Genomic DNA, 18,457 nt, shown 5'->3' on the forward strand with positions numbered 1-18,457 from the left:
TGACCATAACATTTTAGGTTAGTGATGAAATCAAAACTAGACCGCTAGTTAGTTGACCGGTGATTACAGACGGCGGTTGAACCGCGTTTAGAACAATAGAAACCGGCTCAAACCGGACGGAACCGCCCGTCGAATTTTGATTTCAACCCTCACATGATTGATTTTGTCGACTTGTTTCCTACGGGTGGGCCTGAGTGTTGGGTGGGTGTGTAATGGTGTGGGGGTGTATTTGTGCTAGGGGTGGGATGGGGTGTGTTTATGCTATATATTTAACGTCTTATGGGTGTGTGATGGTGTAGAGTGTGTACAAAACTCGAGGAGCTGATCCTGGTTGCGAAGGTTATTTGTGGAATGTCTAGGGTGTGCGCTCTTCAAGCAGCAAATTGAATTGTTGCTGAGCAATTGTTGTTAAATAGTTTATGGAATGATGTGGTGGGGGGGGGCGTAGTGGTCAGCGACAACCTGTAAGGTATGCTGAGGCGTGTGGATCAACGTCCAGGCGTTGGGCATGTACGTAGCGCACTATAAATCACTGCGCTTTTTTTTTTTATAACAATATTGATTGTTTTTTTTATATAGTTTTACTTTTTCGTTTGAAACAATTCAGGTGCAGTATTTCTACCGAGTGGTGTAGCATATATAATAAGTAGTACAATCATGGGCTACCTGGGGTTTAAACTGGGCAGGTAAGAATAGATAAATCGATCGATCAATCAATCAAACAAACAAACAAACAAACAAACAAACAAACAAACAAACAAACAAACAAACAAACAATCAATCAATCAATCAATCAATCAATCAATCAATCTAATATGGCCAAATACGAGGTTAATGTGGTCAGAAACCTATATTCAGGCGTCAACATGGGGGGGGGGTGATTGTATGGAGCATACCCCCTGGCAAAATATTGGGGGGATAAATCTCAACCATCTACCCGAGATCTACGCCTATGCAATATATCAATCAATATATCAATCAATCAATCAGTTAGGCTAAATCAATCATTTTCATAATTTAATGTTCATATAAGTTAAGTAATCTCACCTTATAGCGTATTGAACGGTCGCTTCGTGAGGAGACACGCATGGGTCCTGGTGGGACCAGATTCACACAAAATGCTCAAGCCCAGGACTGCCGGACAAAGTAAATAAGCATGATGTCATATGTTGAAAAGAAAAGAGAGAAACAGATTTGTTAAAAGATCTAGAAATGAAGGTCACTTCCAACAAATCACCCGAACAATGGGCTATTCCATTTAAAATCCACACTACCCCTGTGGAAGATTTTGGAAATATCTTCCACAGGGAGAGGTATGTTTTTCAAATGTAATTGGTCAGGGTTAATCATTTTGAAACCCATACTCCCTCTGTATTATGGCTTTACCTATATCGTCCAAAACTGGAGTGAGTATTTCAAATAGAAAGGAGAGAAGGTCACTCCCAAACACAATTGTACAATTTTACTCTTAGCCCTTACTTCCTGGAATTCCAATCTCAAGCCCGGATGCAATGGACATGAAAATGGAATAGCCCAATTTACTGTCAGTCTTTGTATCAAGAGAAAGGCAATTATTTTGTGTGACAATCATTTTTTTTTCTATGTATGTTGTATCGTTAAATTGTAAAGGCAGTGGATGTTTCATTCTAGTGTGATTATTTCCAGGTGGAGTTGCTGCATGATATCAATGGTAGGAATGGGCATTTTTATATGTCTGGTAAGCATAACGTTTTATTAAGTACAAACCCCCTTCATTGATTTCTGGCATTTCTGGTATAGTTATATATAGTACACAGGATTCCCAAGTAAGCCCCTTTGACATGTTGACAGCTCTTTCTACTACTAGCTGCATGCTAGCTTCTTGGTAGCTCTTCCGCGGGTCCGTGGATAACGACTGGTAATGTAGACTATACCATTATTAACCGCGATGTTAACTGTAGCATGATTGTTGACTTGTGCATGTACCATTATCCAACCGGGCGCGAAAACCTACAATATGTTAATATGCCATCATCGATTTTTAAGTCACCGTACATAGTTTGACAATAATTTGGAAGGATGAATTCTGTCAAATTCAAACAGTCTCTATGTTAAAGCGGTTAGTTTTGCAGACAATCGCAGTCTATGCATAATATAGCTTCCAGCTGCATGCATAGCATTAGAAGAAATAAGGATGAGCCCTGTATTGGGGCTGATATCACCCTGTCTTTGTTGATAAACCAGGTTTAAAACCCTCTTTGGATCGTGTTTCCCCAACAAACGGGACAGACTTTTCATGTGGTTTCACAAAATCTTTTAACACATACATTGCAATTATTTATGATCGAGTTTGAGACTTGTGGCATGTTAGTGAAACACACGTTATTACTCCCTCATTGCAAAGTTGAAATGAAACAATACTTTTACATGTATTTCGTTTTTCAGGTACCATTTTCTAGGATAATCTCTCATCTTCTTGGACCAATGTTTGGTCTAGGACTGTTCTTTGGTGAGTAGTTTTTGTGAATTATTCATAGCGTTTGTGGGTAGAATAACCTGGAATTGAATACGATTTCTTACATACAGTATTGGTCATTATTATTTATATCAGGCTTTTGAGCGATACAATAAAACTGCATATTGTACAATATTTGCAAAATACCCGGATGCAATACAATATTTTTTTGATATTGTACGCGTTTCTCGTACGCGTCGCGCGTTACCATGGTGACAGCACCAACACGCGTCATGATACAACAGCACAACAATACAGACACCGTAACGGCTCACGTAAAATCACAAACTTAATTCGCGGCAATTCTGGATGATGATAACCTTAGGAAATATAGTCCACATCTACAAATAAACCTATATATATATATTTATTCCGAAATTGTCTTTGGAGAGTAAATAGCAGAAAACAAGAAGGTCAAGAGTAAGCATTGGTTAAACCCTGATATAAATAATAATAATAATATTGAATGGCATATTTCCGTGTGATACAAGAATATATTGCACTCGATAGAAACATATATTCTTGTATCACACTCAAAGCCATTCAATATTATATAAACATCATACGCATTAGGAAAAGGAATAATTTAAGTTAGAATTTTGCGCTTTCATCGGCTCTCCCCGAATAGTTGGCTAGTAGCATCTGTCATCATGCCATCACGCTTTTTTCTTTGCATCTATAAGGTACGGTTGACTCCACAATGACAGGCGAATTGAATTTCCTGGTTGATATCAGACACGGGTCAGCGTATGGTGGAGCAGCGGCCATATCTACATTTGCATTTTCACTCGGATTTGCAATGGGTAAGTATATCACGTCATTTTAAAGAAAAGGTGAACACTGATGGCGCTATTTTATCTTAAATCGTGTTTTCATCTTTACAAGGGGTAGTAACTAGTATAATGCCATTACAACATCAGGAAAAGAGTAACAAATAGCAAGGAAATGTTTGTTTAACTTTTTATCATAAAATGTTAGGAATAACTTATATTATTTGGCTAAATAAATCTTAATTATATGTAAATAGCGCCCTCAATTTGCACACAAATATACAGTTTATAGAATAAAGAATAGCACAAAAAACCATGAATAAACGATGAAAATGATGAATACGAAACGAAAATATATATTTAAAAAAGAGCTGGAAATATATGCACATAATAGTTTGATATTTGTTGGTATTTTCTAGGTCTAGAATTGGACATTACATAATGTTTTGTTGGAATATTTAATAAATGATCACATCAAACAACCGTGGTATAATGTGGTGTATCCAATTTTCAGTTATCTACATACTTTTTTTTTTTTTTTTTTATAGCAGGTGCAAAGCTACATTTTGCAGAAAACCCCATTGAAATTAACATTTATTTCTAAAGATATGAACAGTTGAAAACAATAGATAACGAAGGCAATTATTTCCTTTGCTTAGCTATATCTGAAAATCAATATTTCAGACTTTTGCTTGATCACACCACCAGCATACCATTGTTTGTGACATGTTCGTATCGCGTTGCATATCAATGAACAGCTAATTTATTCCCCTTTACAATGACACCACTTTTGAAACAATGACCTTTTTCACGGCCGAGTACACGTCTTGTGAATGTAGTGGGGTCTCAAACAGGATGTGTCTACCATTATTCTGCGCAGTAAGCTACAATCCTAATCTTTGCAATCTGGGACCTAATGCAATCCTCCAAGATGAAAACGCTCGCCCTAACAGACCTAGCGTAATCAAGGACTACAAAATATTGGAGTGGAGATAATGGAATGGCCTGCCATCAGCCAGACCTGATTGAACACTTGTGGGACCAGCTTGGGCGTGCTGTGCGTGTCAGAGTAGCCAATGCAACCACATCGAATGACCTGCAGTGAATCCTGTTTGAAGAATTAAATGCCTTCTCACAGCAACTTGTGAGTCTGGTCATGTAGCATGAGAAGAAGGTGCCAGACTGTTAATGATGTGGCTGCATATGGTTTTTCCACCCAAACTGGAGGCTAGAATGATGGTCAATTTGGCATATTCTGTTTGCGACCCCACTACATTCACAAGACGTGTACTCAGTCGCGAAAAGGTGATTGTTTCAAATGTGGTGTCATTGTAATGGGGAATAAATTATCTGTCAATTGATATACAACATGACATGAACATGTCACAAATAATCTGAGGTAAAGATGATTGATAAAATTTTCTAAACTATTGTTCAGGAGTTTAGATGGAAATGTTCTTTGCATTAAATAAGTAAGATTAAACTAATCAATGGAGGGAAGGTGTCACTGATCATGCGCCAATTCAAGTGCTTACAGTGGCGGAGAGACGGAAGTCCGTCTGATTGCAGTGGCGAAGAAACTTTAGTTCACAAAATACCTTAAGGCCTTAAAGGCCCATTCAGTGATTTGCTCATCCGGACGATCGTAAAAATCATCAAAATTCAGATTTTGGTACCTTTGTAATTGGCATAGATGTGCTAACATAGCCTGCTAGTGGTTCGGTCGAAAGCCGTGTATTTTAGACAAAATAAAGCATTTGCATGATTCTGGACTTTTGATACTGACAGTACAAAAAGTCCGACTCGAGATCGAAAGAAGCTCACTCTCCACGTACCAACACGCGTTGCGTATTGTTTCTACTACTTATTACATCAGTAGCTACTATTTTAAACAAAATACACAATTTTAACTGTTTTTCATATTTGAATTGACCGTTAGTTTGCCTCGGTGACCTTTAATTGCTTATTTTGTTTTCTACTACAAAAATTAAGCGTCTGTTTTAAATCAATTTAGACTCTACTTCCCCGTGTTAGAAACACTGGACTAGGAAGTTTTTCAGTCGATTGGTGGCGCACTGTACGAAAATCTCGATTTTCTCGAGTCGATCTGAGTTGAAGTAGAAAACCTTTCTAAAACTTCTGTTTTTTGACTAATTTGTCGATGTATTCAGGGGAAAAGTGGTTTAATGAAATTCTGTAGACTTATTCTTTATTTTTAAGCAACTCTGACAAATTTCCATTTTTTTTAATGTTCCCGTGAAATCACTGAAAGGGCCTTTAATCGGCCCTGATTTGGTAAAACGATCTAACTTGAAATTAGTACATTTTGAGATAAATCCATATCATGGGTAATGTGAGGGCGCTCTTTCCATTCGTGACATCCTAAAATCACCACCATGCTACCAAATAATGAGATTTTTATATTTTTCATTAGATCTGTTTAATAATTTATTTTATTCAAGAAGAAAAATGTCAAGTGTTCAAACTTTAAAGCTCTTTTTCTAGAAACAGCGATTTTAATTTCAAGTTAGATCATTTTACCAAATCAGGGCCGCTTTACAATGGTTTCCAAATTGTTTAATTTGTTCAAGGTATTAGGAACATTGTTACGTGGTGGGAGAATGATTCATGGACGTTTCAGGTGGAAGAAATTACCAGCTTATAATGGTCCTCCAAAACATGAGGAACTCAGAAGAAAAAAGGCCACGTGGCTATCCCATAAGGCGCCGACTGACCTTGAACTGCACCAACACATTGTCTTATGTGTGTATTACGTGTTTTAACGCCATTGCGTCCTTTATGAAGTAATCAAATGACCTTATTATTGCGATTGAAATTCCCGAGTCTCCAGCCCTTGCAAGACGTCCGTCATCTTTGACTGTTATTATCACCACTTCCGTCCAATCTTCTTCCGTAAACATTTTCCCGATACCTTGGAAATCAAATTAAGCCATTTGGCGATCATTCTAAAGGCACCTGGACATTAAGTGGACTCAAGTTCCTTCGTTTCTGTGTTCAAACGGATTTACATTATTCAGCCATTGTAAACACGAGACACCTTCCATCTCATTGATTAGCCTGAGCTTACATATTTCATGCAATCGACATGATGAATGTTCAACTTAACAGTTTACCTGATTTTTCTAGCAACCTGTCATTGTAATTTAGATAGTGTCATGTGAAAAGGAATAAACTCACCTGTATCAGTAAACGTTTGATAAGATTTTGAGCTAATATTTCCATTTTTTTCAAGATTTTGAGTTAACATGTGGTTTTATGCAATATCGCATTATGTATTTTAAAGAAAGTAGAGCGATGATTTATATTGCATTACGCACGACGCCTAGACGTTGATCCACAAGTCTCAGCAACTGTACAGGTTGTCGTTGACCACTGCGGCCCCACATCATTCCATAAAGTTCCATAAAGTTTAAACCATAAAACAAGAACTAAAAGACATGAATTTTGATTTAAACTTTTCATCCAAACACAAGGAAATTAATTCCTACCTCGGAATTTTCAGATGGTACTCCATCTTTCATCAGCGAGTGAGTGACTGTATCAGGTCGTGATTTTCTTAACCTTTGACCTGATAACAGACTCGTAGACTCCTGAAAGCTTGAACCGAGACAGCAGGTGGTTCCAACGTGGAGTCAAAGAAGCAGTTCACATCAAAGCCAACCAACCATCTCTCAACAAAGACGGGGCCGGTTCAAGCTTTCAGGAGTCTACGAGTCTGTTATCAGGTCAAAGGTCAAGAAAATCACGACCTGATACAGTCACTCGCTGATGAAAGATGGAGTACCATCTGAAAATTCCGAGGTAGGAATTAATTTCCTTGTGTTTGGATCAAAAGTTTAATTCAAAATCATGATTTATACCAACACAGATGAACTTTCATGAACGTAAAAGACATGAAGTTTTCTGCAACTGAATCACTTAGTTAATGACAACATTTTAGTCTAATTACAGCTTGTCACCCACCTCTAGAACTCAAAACTGTAGTGGGTAACCATGATCGTTCCAAGTGTTTTTTTCGAGCGTCAACGATGACCTCGAAATCATCAAAGGGTAATATAAATGAAGTCGCAATCTTCGCGAAATTTACAACGAACATGACGAACGTAAGATAAATGTATTAAAGAGTACTAGTAAAGCAAAATGTAGTGACCACGGTTTTTTATTTCAAATTTTTTAATTTCAATTTTTTTAAATTTCAAATTGTGATTCAGTTCGTTTTATTGTACCTTCTTGCAGGTCCTTCATTCAGTAGCTTCTTAACGAATTTGGTTGGATTTTCGTGGTAAGTTTCTGTTTAATTATTAGGTATATGTTGTGTGTGCGTTATTTCTCTTCATAAAACGTCTGGTGACACAGTTCCCCATGTTCAATTACCGATATTGATATCCGGTATGAATAATTAAGAGCAGAGTGCATTGTGGGTTTATGTATTCACAGGCCCTACAATAAAAGTGGGTTCAATAACACAATCTAAAACAAAGCGCTGCTTTCCAAAGTATCGAAACTTTGCGTTGTTTTCAAAACATCAAAACCACGCCCTGCTTTTCAAAATAGCTAAACAACGCGTTGCTTTCCAAAAAATCTAAACCCAAAACAACACGTTGCTTTCCAAAACAGCGAAGCTACGCGTTGCTCAGCCCTCTGAACAGGACATCTACGTTTCAAGCTTACGTTATTGTAGCATTAAAGTTACGCTTAGTTCAACTGGGCATAGACAGAGCACGTTTATGAGGTTATTGGTCGGAACTCAGGCATAGAATAAATTATAGTATCAATACACCCGGATCTAGTATAGTACCCTTAAATTGAGCATGTTATGAACGGTGAAGTGCTTAATTTGAGCCTTGCTTCGACAACGCTTTTGATCTTTTCAGCCCAGTCTCCCTTCTTGCGAATATACCACAATTTCCCTATTGTCAATACTAAGTATATCACAATTTAGTATGGTACCCTCTTAAAGCAGTCGAATGCGGTTGTATTTAGTATTGTTACATTAAGGTTTCGTTCATCTTGCTTTCATGCCCTGCGGGGCTCTTATTATTGGAATTCCATTAGTTGCAAATCTTTACTATGAAAGTCGGTGCTCTCAGCCCTCCCGGGCTTGCAGCCTTTATGTTTTTAAGCCATGCACGAACAGGTGCCCGTTACCCATTTCATACTTTTACTTAAAAAAAATTACCCTTTAATTGCCCTCATTCTGCAGGCCCTGTTTGTGAGCACTTTTGTTTTTGAAGTGATATATTTACAATTGGTCAATTGTGACATTCACAAGCTATGAAAGAGACTGGGTTGTATGTTGGCTCTTTTACACACTGTGTGTAGCGCCATCTATTGCCTTCATCGTTATCTACAAACGCTTTTTATATTACTTCAAGTTAAAAGGACATTTCGTGATCCACAGCCTCACCCCCCCAACTTTTTTCAAAAAAGTTGAGATTTTTATATTACTGGAAACCTCTGGCTACATGTTTATGTACAAAATATTTCTTGCAGATTAATTCGTTTAGCAAAGATATCGTGAAATTTGAATTTCGTCCTGGTGCACCAGAACGAAATTACAACGCATTGTCTATGGAGCAGTGTAATACACATAATCATGCACCCCCCCCCCCCCCCCCCCCCCCCCCCCCCCAAATTTTGGGAATAGGCTTTTTCGTGGATATCTAATGAAAAATGACATAAATAGAGGATGCTAGGATCACGAAATACTCCTTTAAGAGCTGCATCCATTCAAATATAATGCAGCTGTAATCTATGTAAAATTATGATCAAAACTTTTGCATAGTGTGTTATACGTATGTATGTCTGTTTTCACCCAATTTTCAGGATGGTGCGAGGACTTGGCATGTTTTCTATAGCATTTGCGCCTCTTTGTTTATATCTACGTGGTACGTCACGTGAGGGCAGTAGCGCTATGGACGAAAGAGCTATCTTAGTAGAGCCTCATACCCCGGATACAACAGTCGTCAACCAGACCAAAGAGACTGATAGTCGAATACCGATGTATTCACTCTATAACAATGGGAATGGTGTTATACAGAATGAGCCCGAAAGATGAGGAGAGCTATATTTAACATGCAAATTGAATTTGATATTTGTAAATTATGTGTCTACTTAATATTACGGCGAAAATGATGGGCTAGTATGGCCAAGATTGGACCGATTACGTCCATCTTATTGGATTTTTGTTATCTGTTAAATTATTTATTTATTTTTTTACGTTCGTCTCATACTCATAATATTTAAGTGAGATATATTTAACCAAATTGCATTAAATAAGGCTATTAAAGGGTGCTGTTAGCACTGGAATTATGGAAACTTTGGGGCCTCATAACTTTTAAAGTATACATAAGAATGGCAACTACTTGATTTGTATTTTTGGCCCAAAGTTTTTCGGGCAACGTAACAAAAGAATTCTTTTGTGGAATGTGTTTTTTTTTTTCAAATCATTTTTTAAAAACTAGATATTAATATTTAGGACCCGTATTTTCATTTTATTATTTTCTGAATTTTGATCAACTTTAAACATTTTCTTCAAAAATTGTTGAAAAATGCTCAATTTTGCTAATAAAATCCTAATTTTGCCCCAAATTTTAGATATTTTTGATGAAGTTGGCCAAAATTAAAAAAAAAGTAAAGAAAATGGGTCTTATATAGATATCTATATATTTTGCTTTTAAATATTAATGTATTTTTTTTTTTTTATTTACTCAAGATATTTTGGTACGATTCCCCCCAAAAAATTGGGCCAAAAAAAAAAAACCGTTTGGGGGAATTGAATTTGACCTCACATATGGATTCGAGTCGTTGTCATTCTATACTTTTATATACTTTAGACCAACAATTTAGAAATTATACAGGCACAAAAAATTCCATAATTCCAGGGTAAAGACCACCCTTAAGTATATGTAAAGCTGAACTTATACTCCATCGCTGATCATTGAACGATTGGTTCCTAGCCAATGAGGTAGCGCGCATTTTGGTGCGTTTGAGAAAACGCGATACCTCATTGGTCAAGTACCTATCGCTCATTGCTCCACAATGGAGTTTAACTTCAGCTTAACATGTATATCAAAACGAACAGGAGTTGGAGAATCCAACCGGGTCACCGACAGATGGTGCCATGAGAAATAAAAATTATCACGAAATAATGGTAACCTTTCAAGAGTGAACTTTGACTTCTTTGTGACAGACTGATTATTAAGTATTACTTGCAGACTTATTTGTTGGATCATTGGTGTATGGCAATAGTGCAGAATCGAAAAAAAATATTTAAGGAAATGGTGGCGCTGAAAAGAGCCGTTTAAAGAAAAAATTCAGCAAGCACAAACCAATTTGGTAACATTTTCAGAAGGCATAATATGAAAGTTCATTATTCAATGAAGTATAGTATGATGAGGGGTAAGGGTAGTCTTAACCCTGAAATTATAGACATTTTGGGGCTTAATAACTTATAAATTGTTGGTCTAAAGTATTTAAATATCATGGAAATTACTTTATGAATCCATCTGTGATGTCAAATTTGGGCAAAAATGCTCAATTTAAAAATTCAAAATGCATTAAAATGAGTATAAACAAGCCTAGTATTGGCTCAGTGGTTCTTAAAATAGCGCTTGATATTTTTGGAAAATATCTTAGAACTTGGGATTGAAGCCTATTAGGTATGGCTAACACATGAAAATAATCAGTTCCAATCCTTCGAATGAATGTTCATTTATTAACAGTACTGTACTGTACAGGTATTTTGATATAACATTCTATTCTAACCCGCCCTAAAGGAGGGCGGGTTATTGTAGTGGTCTTCTCACTCGCTTCTCACCACTGTGGCCCGGGTTCAATTCCCCGCGGTGCCACATGTGAGTTTGGTTGCCGATCCATGCTCGTCCTCGCAGGTTTTTCTCCGGGTGCTCCGGTTTTCCTCCTGCTTCTAAAATCGGACCTCTTCCCATATCCCTGTCCGTCATATCTGGAGGCATCCCTTAAATTTAGTAGCCTCTGAGCACTATTGGGTTTAGCCTGGCTTCGGCCGAATGTTATAAATAAATAAATATTCAATTTTCTAAAAAGTGGCACAAAAGGGTTTTCATACATTTGTGTTCAGTGAAGCAGATCTCTGGATTGCCGAAACCAAAATGAATGAAACAAATGATATTTGAAAGTTAAGACTGCTCTCTTGACGTTCCCAGCAAACGCAAAACGTTTTCGACATGATTCGCAAAAGGTTATAGAATATTGTCAGAAAACGTTTAAATGTCGGGTTATATAAAGGGTATATGTGACCGTCCACGGCGAATGAGCCGTAAATTCCTCCCCCGGTCAATTTTGTCTTATTTCGTGTTTAAAAATAAACATCATAAACTTAAAAATGGTATATCATTTGACTTCAAACGATATCCAGAAGCGGGGTTATGGTTTGTTGAACTTTGCTCCTTCAACAAAGTTATAGTTTTTTTCATTTATACATGCGTCTCTTTTTCCACATTGCTGGCAATAAATATCAAACAGTCATAATTGGCGGTCATTTCAAATCATCCCCAAGTCAACGAGGTTTAAGAAGGTTCTCTCATTGTTAATTGTTGGTTATGCATACCTATACAAAATACAATGCCTGGTAACCCACCACTTGAAAAGGATTTAGCAAAAGCAAATAAAGACCAGAGCTATAAAAAGTTCTATAGCCATCTGAGGTAGAAGCTTATTATCCACTTCAATAATAGGATTATTAATTGGTGTTGTGACTATCAAAATGAGTCAGATGTCGCGGCAGCTTAAGTTACCGATGAATACGACCTTCGTACACATTTTATACCGTAACTCAGAATACAATTTAGGGAATTTACGGTTCATTTGTGCTGCCGGGTCACATATTAAGAGTATAAAACGTTTTCATAACCTTAAAAAACATTTTTTGATAATCTACTGCTCAGTAAACAAAAATGATTTACAGAAAACGTTTAAATGTCGGGTTATATAAAGGGTATGAAAACGTTTTGAAAACATTCCAAAAACATTCTTGAAAACTTGATACAAAACATTCTAAACATAATGTTATTTTGGGGTTGAAAAATATTTTGCGAAAAATGTTTGCCCAAAATATTTTCAATAACGTTTTAAAAACGTTTTCATGACCTTTATATAACCCGACATTTAATGTTATTAAAATGTTTTGAAAAAAACATTTTAAGAACATGTCTGTATTTGCTGGGTTCAAATATTTTAATATAATGTTATTTTAGTATTGACACAATATTTGGCAAAAATGTTTGCAAAAATAGTTTACAATAACATTATTTTGTTGAAAACATTTAAAAATATTGTTGTAGTGTGTTTTCATACAAAACGTTTTAAAACGTTATCATGACCTTTATATAACCCGACATTTTAATGTTATTAAAACGTTTTTACCTAAACCAAAAGCCAAAATATAACTTGTTTAAAACGTTTTTAAAACGTTTTTGTGTTTGCTGGGTTGATGTAAGCATCATGTCACAACAGTATTTTCTAATTGCCAAAGATGGTGCTTTCCATTTGCACAATTTTTTTGAGACAGGCAGGCTGTAGTTGCTAACCTTAAACTTCTACAATGTACACAATTATATATACCGTGTGTCGAAATTCCGTTCCGCCTATATTCCGACTTCCCCTGGAGCATCAATATGGAAGTACCCCCTCTGTTTATTTACCTTTGAGCTACTAGCTGCAATGAACCTTAAGGCTCATTGCAGCGTAAAAATATGTCGGCCGTTGTTCGAGATTTTTAGAGCTAATTTTGTATGTTTTGACAGATTTAAAGGTCTGCAAACTTTGATTTTTAATGGAAAACCAACAATAGCCGAGGTTTGCAGATTTTTGGAGGTTATCGACCTTAAAAAGACAGCAACTTCAAATAAATTGATAAGTGACATTTATATTAATTTAAAACAATAACTAGGAACAAATTATTATCAAATTAATTGTGTAAGTTTAATTTAAAGCATGTTAAAATGGTTTTCTTATGGGGGGAAGAACAGACTTATGACACACGGTATACATATATATCTGACGTGACTTGATCCACACAATCCGATTTTGGCCATTTTAAAAATGTAATTGTTATGCCAAATTGCCAATATCATCTCCCATTACGATTTGCTATATCAATCCCATCTGTAAACTCTTAAAAATGCGGGTCAAATATGCACCGACTAAAAATAAATTGACCCAGTTTCATTGCAAACCACCACTTTTGTAGTCAATAGTCAAATGTGATCCCGTATGGGGCCAAAAAGAAACCCCAAAATGGTTACCCAGCAAACACAAAACGTTTTCGACATCATTCGCAAAAGGTTATAAAAGGTTGTCAGGAAACGTTTAAATGTCGGGTTATATAAAGGGTATATTAACAGTATACAATATTTTCATAACCTTAAAAAACATTTTTTGATAATCTACTGCTCAGCAAACAAAAATGTTTTACAGAAAACGTTTAAATGTCGGGTTATATAAAGGGTATAACAACATTTTAATAACATTCTAAAAACATTCTTGAAAACTTGATACAAAACATTCTAAACAGAATGTTACTTTGAGGTTGAAAAAATATTTTGCGAAAAATGTTTGCCCACAATATTTTCAATAACGTTTTAAACACGTTTTCATGACCTTTATATAACCCGACATTTAAATGTTATTAAAAGGTTTTGAAAAAAACATTTTAAGAACATTTCTGTGTTTGCTGGGTTCAAATATTTTAACATAATGTTTTTTAAGTATTGACACAATATTTGGCAAAAATGTTTGCAAAAATAGTTTACAATAACATTTTTCGAAAACATTAAAAAATATTGTTGTAGTGTGTTTTCATACAAAACGTTTTAAGACGTTATCATGACCTTTATATAACCCGACATTTTAATGTTATTAAAACGTTTTTACCTAAACCAAAAGCCAAAATATAACTTATTTAAAATGTTTTTAAAACGTTTTTGTGTTTGCTGGGTACTTGCAATTCAACGGGGTCAATGTATTATTAATCGATGCATGTGTATCATAATTGACGATATGATATTTCGAAATGACGACTTTCTTTATTTTCATATCTTTTAACTCTCAAATTATATAATTATACAATTGCCTTCATTTCATATTCAAAAATGACATTGGGCTTGAGCGTATATTGGATCGTATTATATAATAACTAACTGTATTATGAACACACAGACACGCAGAAAACTTGAGTCGAATCGACGGTTCATATGATACAGTCAGAAAAAGGTCACTTCTCTTTTTCACCATTATAGGAGTAACCAGAAACTCTCCAAAACAAGACGAAATGTCATAATATTATGTTGTTATCAGCGCCGATGAAGTGGCTTAGCTATTGATTACGTTATGGCGGGATGACTAAGCTGTTAAAACAAGCTTGGGAAGCGCGCGCCCGATCATTATGAACATTTTTGTAGCAATTTTTCACAAAGTTATTCTTTTACTTTAAAAAAAATTGAATGTGCAACAACATTTCTATTTTTATACGAAACTGAAGCAAAAGAAAAAAAAAACGACTAAAAAACTCGATGCTTAATTTTAACCTTAATTGGTCGCAAAGACAAAAGGATTATTAATTCATAAGTCAACTTAATATTTTTTTTGTTTTAAAGTGTCTGATATTTTGAGACATTATGTTTTAAAGCATTAATGAACTATACCATTCAGCAAATTACTGCAGCGGTGTTCGTCTGATCTGTACGATTATTGTATAAAAAGAACTAGGTCACGCGTTGCTACACAGCTTGACCAGCGAATGAGGTGCCGATGTGATGATGACGGGATTCAATTAGCCAATCAGAAGCACACTTCCGTATACGCCATAAACTGCGCCAAATTAGCAAACCGCTAAAGTTCTCTGCTGAAAATTTTTAATCATTCTACTATTTTCGTGTGTATGCGAGATGTAAATTTATCATGGTTTTGTTTATTTGGGTGTGTATTTTGTTTGTTTGTATCTCCAACAGAGCTTCCAACTGGGGTGCACTGGTATGAGTTATTATAGGTTTAATATGTTAAAATATGTTTTAACGTGCACTCTAATACCGAGAGCTTAGAGCAAAAACTAGTTATGTCAGTCCACAATTAGGCCTACATGTTACTCATTTCGGCAACAAATGGATGGTTAATTCTGAATGCAAGTGACTTTGGGGTATATGCATGGTCACTTAAGGGAAGAAGTGCAGCAAAAACACCCATTTATGGTCATATTTCATTGTAATTCCAGGTAAAAGAGTAGATGTTTTTCTTTCACATACTTTTTATTCCACAAAAATCGCACTTACGGTTCCCAAGAAACTGCTATTTGAAGTTGACCATCTTGTACGATCAAATAATTTTTTTATGTATTTTATTGTTTTTCAAGCAGTGATATTTATTATGTATTTTATTGTTTTTCAAGTGGCGATATACATGTAAACTGCGCCAATAAAATATCCTTACACTTGGAAAAATAATCACGATTTAAAAACTGAACAATATTGGTGTGAATTTGTTTTTTTAATAGATGCAATATCTAATCCTGCACATTATGACACCACATTGAATCCAATGTGACTTCAAGAAGCAAAGTTACAAGCATTTGATTAGACGAAGGTCCAGTTTTAAAAGTGACAAACTGGTCTATTCAAAACTTCACAGACTAGACATCTGGTTTGAGAGTGGTGAATGGCTTATTTAAGCGTTTGGCTTTAATTTAAAACCAAAGGAATAAAAGAAAACTGAACAAAAGAGCTGACATTTAAAATAAAAGTTATGAAAAATATAGAGAAGTAAAAACTGAAATAAAAACTGCTTTAAATAATGCTTCATTGAAGAAACTGTGTTGTCTCTTTGTTTCGCATGTTGGAATCTTTTTTGCGCCTTGTATAGGCCAGTTTGTCACTTTTAAAACTGGAACCTCGACTATTCAATTGCTTGTAACTTTACTTCTAGAGGTCACGTTGGATTCAATGTGGTGTCATAATGTGCAGGATTAGATAGTGCATCTATTAAAAAAACAAATATACCCCAATATTGTTTAGTCTTGAAATTGTGAAATTTTTCCAAGTGTAAGGATACTTTATTGGCGCAGTATATAATATTTCTACAGTCAAAAATCTGTATCTCATAAAGCAAATGAGCTTTTATCATGTAATCTTCACAACAAATTGTAATAAATCAAGGGCCTGCTTCTTTTACATGTTGTATGTAATAAATTGCCATCTAATTTGCATAAAAAAAATTAAAACGGTATTTCTAGATGTTTCTATGTTTTTCCAAAAATGAAGCACTTTTTCAAAAATCTGCTCTCATACTTTTTTTGGGCTGCTTTTTATCTTTCGTAAAAAAAAAGATTACATCTCTAGCATCTACGATTGCGTTCCGGTTCTATTTTGAAATCTCACACCTAAAATCCAAGATGGCCGCCAATTAAATATGCAAATGAGAATTTTTTGTTGTTGCATTTTTCTGATTTTTTGGTCTCTAGTGTCATTTACACCAAATATGAAGTTCCTAGCATATGTTTAGTTTAAAAAATTGATTTTTGGTGCACTTCTTCCCTTAAACAGTTAGCACGGTTAGTTAGACGCAAGTGACCATGTACATACCCCAAAGTCACTTACATTAAATTATAGAGGGCGGAATTAACCGTCCATTTGTTGCCGAAATGAGTAACATGTAATTGTGGACATAGCTACTGTCTGTTCAATTAGCTTAGATTCTTGAATTTTTAAGATATTTGAAAAAATAAAAACTTGTGGCCAAAGTCATCAAAGAAAAGTGTTAGCACCGCCTTAGACCTAACATGATTTATACTTTTCAAATTCCCAAGTTCTATTTAAAACCCCGTTTCTTTTCAATTTTGCCTCATTTTGAGCAGTTACTTGGGTCCACCGAAAGGGTTCGCGACCTTTTTACAAATCGAGTGGGACGGTCCATTCTCAACTTAGGGCATAGACCCTATCCAATTTAACAAAACAATCTGTCCACCAATCTGTCCTGCCATTTCAATTGTTATACCGTTCCGGTTATTGGATAGGTTCTATAGGTGATGATGGTCCACCGGTTTTTGTTACACGAAATTATCATGATTATATGGCGCGAGTACGTTTTATGCATAACATTATTCTGAGCATTATTTTTTCCTAAACAAGGACATTAAGGGATCCAAAATGAGCGTTTATTGCGTTTCGACAGTATTTTTGTGGGACATGAGAGCACCTCAGACCTATCGAATTGCATTCTGAATACGAAGCATGTCTTTCTGATATCAAATAATTTTCATTTTTTAAAATCACAATATAATTCAAATTTTATGACAAATTATAAAAATTTGATATTTTTCAAATTTTTGATATATAACAGTCCTCGAAGTAAATTATATAAATCTAATGATATATTCTGAAAGTGTATGTAGCACTAGCAGGGAAGAAAAGCAGACGGTCAATTGAAAATTTTGACCTTTCATATTGAAGATATGATTTTTTTCCCAAAAAGACCTAATTTTTTTGGTGTTTTGGGGAAAAAATCCATATCTTCAATACGAAAGGTCAAAATTTTCAATTGATCGTCGGCTTTTCATCCCACCTACATACACTTTAAGTATAAATCATCAGATTTATAAAGTTTACTTCAAGCACTGTTAAATATCAAAAATATCAATTTTTAATGATTTGCCATAAAATGTGTATCAAATTGCGAATTTCAAAAAATCAAAATTATTTGATATCAGAATGACATTCTTCGTATTCACAATGCAATTCGATATGTCTGATGTGCTCTAATGTCCCAAAATAAATACTGTCCAAACGTTCATACCCCAGCCCTTAACATTATGGATTTCATTCTCATTTCAACTGGTTTACAATGTGAATTGAGTTTTGTTTAATACCACCAATCCTTCCCAAGAATATCAGCATTCGCTTGACATTTTCAGATACAAGAAATGTTTTCTGTAACCTGATTGTTTTAAATAATATTTTCTTGTATAAAAGTTCTTTTGTTTCACAGTTTTTCAGTTTGTATTCAACAAACAAAACGAAATAACAAATTGAAAATAAATGTGTAGTTTTATAATAGGCCTACACCTTTTCAGACCCATTCTCAGACCCATTCGCAAAATAAATAAATAAATAAATAAATAAATAAATAAATAAATAAATAAATA

General features: G+C 35.1%; 1 protein-coding gene across 1 annotated transcript in view; it reads left to right on the forward strand.

Annotated features, from left to right (window-relative positions):
- Positions 1–9,674, forward strand: part of LOC140167372 (synaptic vesicular amine transporter-like) — a 36,596-nt gene extending 26,922 nt beyond the window's left edge. Inside the window, exons 10-15 of the mRNA XM_072190680.1 lie at positions 608–686; positions 1,666–1,717; positions 2,425–2,488; positions 3,178–3,297; positions 7,522–7,567; positions 9,112–9,674. Coding sequence (XP_072046781.1) covers positions 608–686; positions 1,666–1,717; positions 2,425–2,488; positions 3,178–3,297; positions 7,522–7,567; positions 9,112–9,343 — 593 coding nt within the window. The 3' untranslated portion in view covers positions 9,344–9,674. The remainder of the gene's footprint in view (positions 1–607; positions 687–1,665; positions 1,718–2,424; positions 2,489–3,177; positions 3,298–7,521; positions 7,568–9,111) is intronic.
- Positions 9,675–18,457: the final 8,783 nt, after the last annotated feature.

The sequence above is a fragment of the Amphiura filiformis genome, chromosome 13, assembly GCF_039555335.1.
Source record: "Amphiura filiformis chromosome 13, Afil_fr2py, whole genome shotgun sequence".
Classification (NCBI taxonomy): Eukaryota; Metazoa; Echinodermata; class Ophiuroidea; order Amphilepidida; family Amphiuridae; genus Amphiura; species Amphiura filiformis.